The following is a 1,662-nucleotide window of genomic DNA, read 5'->3' as shown; positions in this document are numbered from 1 at the left end:
TAGGTGAGTTTTTTTTATTCTTGACTATAATTCTTGACATTCACAACTGAACCTGCTGCTGTCTTCGGCGAATTCGGCAACCGCGTCGTGATTCTTTTAAGCATACGAAGTTGTATGCGCCTTGAAGTTGTAGGCTTTTCCCCCTGGACGTGACTCGCGGAAACGCCTTGAAAACCGGCAGTTACCGGCAGTCTAACCTCAACCAAGAAACGTCTGTCATCTTTGCCGTCCAATAAGATATAAAATCTCCACTTACGGCCCGGGTAAACTCATTTTTTTTAGCTACGTAGCGGGATTCGACACTCGCGCTCGCTGTGTCGCGGGGCGACGCGGTTTTGTTTATCTCTCAAAATGGCGGATATTACCCATCATGCATTTCGCGCCGGTAATGGCGAATAGGCTTATTGATATTGCCTTGATATTGCTACCGTATTATCTGCTGCAGATTATCATTATAACTAGAGTTCTACGATCTGATACCTTCGCTAAATGACATTAGCCTTTCTGACTCAGAAAATATATATTAATTCCTGTGATTATGCAATTAGGATTATAAAATGCATGCTTCATATATGATAAGCATATTCTAGACCAAAGGACAGTCTTATATCTTAACGAAGAATGCCATTCTAGCCTTTTTTCATACATTATGCAAATTAGGTCGGTATTCGACATAGGTTATGTTCACCTTCACTTAACATTTAAATACCCCAAGTACGAATTCCAGGCAGTTACCACCTTGGAATTATAACATTTTTGCATTAATTATGCAAACTAAGTCTTCATTTGCATAATCAAAGATAAATACAATGTAACAAATAGAAGAAATTACCTTGTTCCTGGACCTCTTTCTTGGGAGGGCTGTGCAGACCCAACTTGGCACAGACGCTGCTCCACATGTGCTCGGCAAGGTCCTGGTCATGGTCAACGTCCACGTCGGCGGAAATGGCGTCACAGACGATGGACATGAGGAAGTTCATCAGGAGGGTGAAGATACAGATCATGAAGGAGGAGAAGAAGATCGGGCCGATGAGAGGGTTCGCCTCCAGCATGTCACTGGCGAAGAACCTGAAAAAACACACACGTAGAAGCAGACAATGAGACAAATTAAAAGTTCTTACTCTCCAAGCTAGAGGTCTAGCCGTTTTAACGGGGCTCTCTTTTTTACTGGTATCTTTTATTTTTTGCGCCAACCTAACACGGGGTGGCAAATAGTAACTGTCTGGCAGATAGATACTGCCTGGCCAATTTAACACTCTCTTTGCTGCAACCACAATTAAGAAGATCTGCTTGGAGATTAACAACCACTTACCATAAGAAATCAGAGATTTCAGACTTGAATTTGGGAAAAATTGTCCGCATGAAAATTTTTCGTAATTAGAAACAACTAAAAGATTTCGTTCGGCCCACAAACCACGTGACCGCTCCCCCCGTGACCTTCGAACTTTCTCAGTTTGTTCTGTTTTTGGGGGAGACGGTTCATGTTTTCGGTCCGCTCCGCTTGAATTTCGAGTCATCGGTATGGAGAAGGACCTCGGCGCCATCGTCAATCTAGGAGGTGTTCGGTATGTCGTCTGCCTGTGAAGGGACATCCGGGCCCGTGCGGTCCAGGGAAATGCCAGTACGAAAGAGGGAAGGGAGCGTCGAGACTCGGACGCGTAC

General features: G+C 44.2%; 1 protein-coding gene across 1 annotated transcript in view; it reads right to left on the bottom strand.

Moving 5' to 3' along the window:
- Positions 1 to 1,662, bottom strand: part of LOC109476993 (polycystic kidney disease protein 1-like 3) — a 42,631-nt gene that overhangs the window by 10,356 nt on the left and 30,613 nt on the right. The window contains exon 12 of the mRNA XM_019778005.1: positions 833 to 1,068. Coding sequence (XP_019633564.1) covers positions 833 to 1,068 — 236 coding nt within the window. The remainder of the gene's footprint in view (positions 1 to 832; positions 1,069 to 1,662) is intronic.

This window comes from Branchiostoma belcheri, unplaced genomic scaffold (assembly GCF_001625305.1).
Source record: "Branchiostoma belcheri isolate BF01 breed outbred unplaced genomic scaffold, Haploidv18h27 scaffold4, whole genome shotgun sequence".
In the NCBI taxonomy this organism is placed as follows: domain Eukaryota; kingdom Metazoa; phylum Chordata; class Leptocardii; order Amphioxiformes; family Branchiostomatidae; genus Branchiostoma; species Branchiostoma belcheri.
The sequence above is the reverse complement of the archived record's forward strand: the minus strand, read 5'-3'. Positions and strand labels throughout refer to the sequence as shown.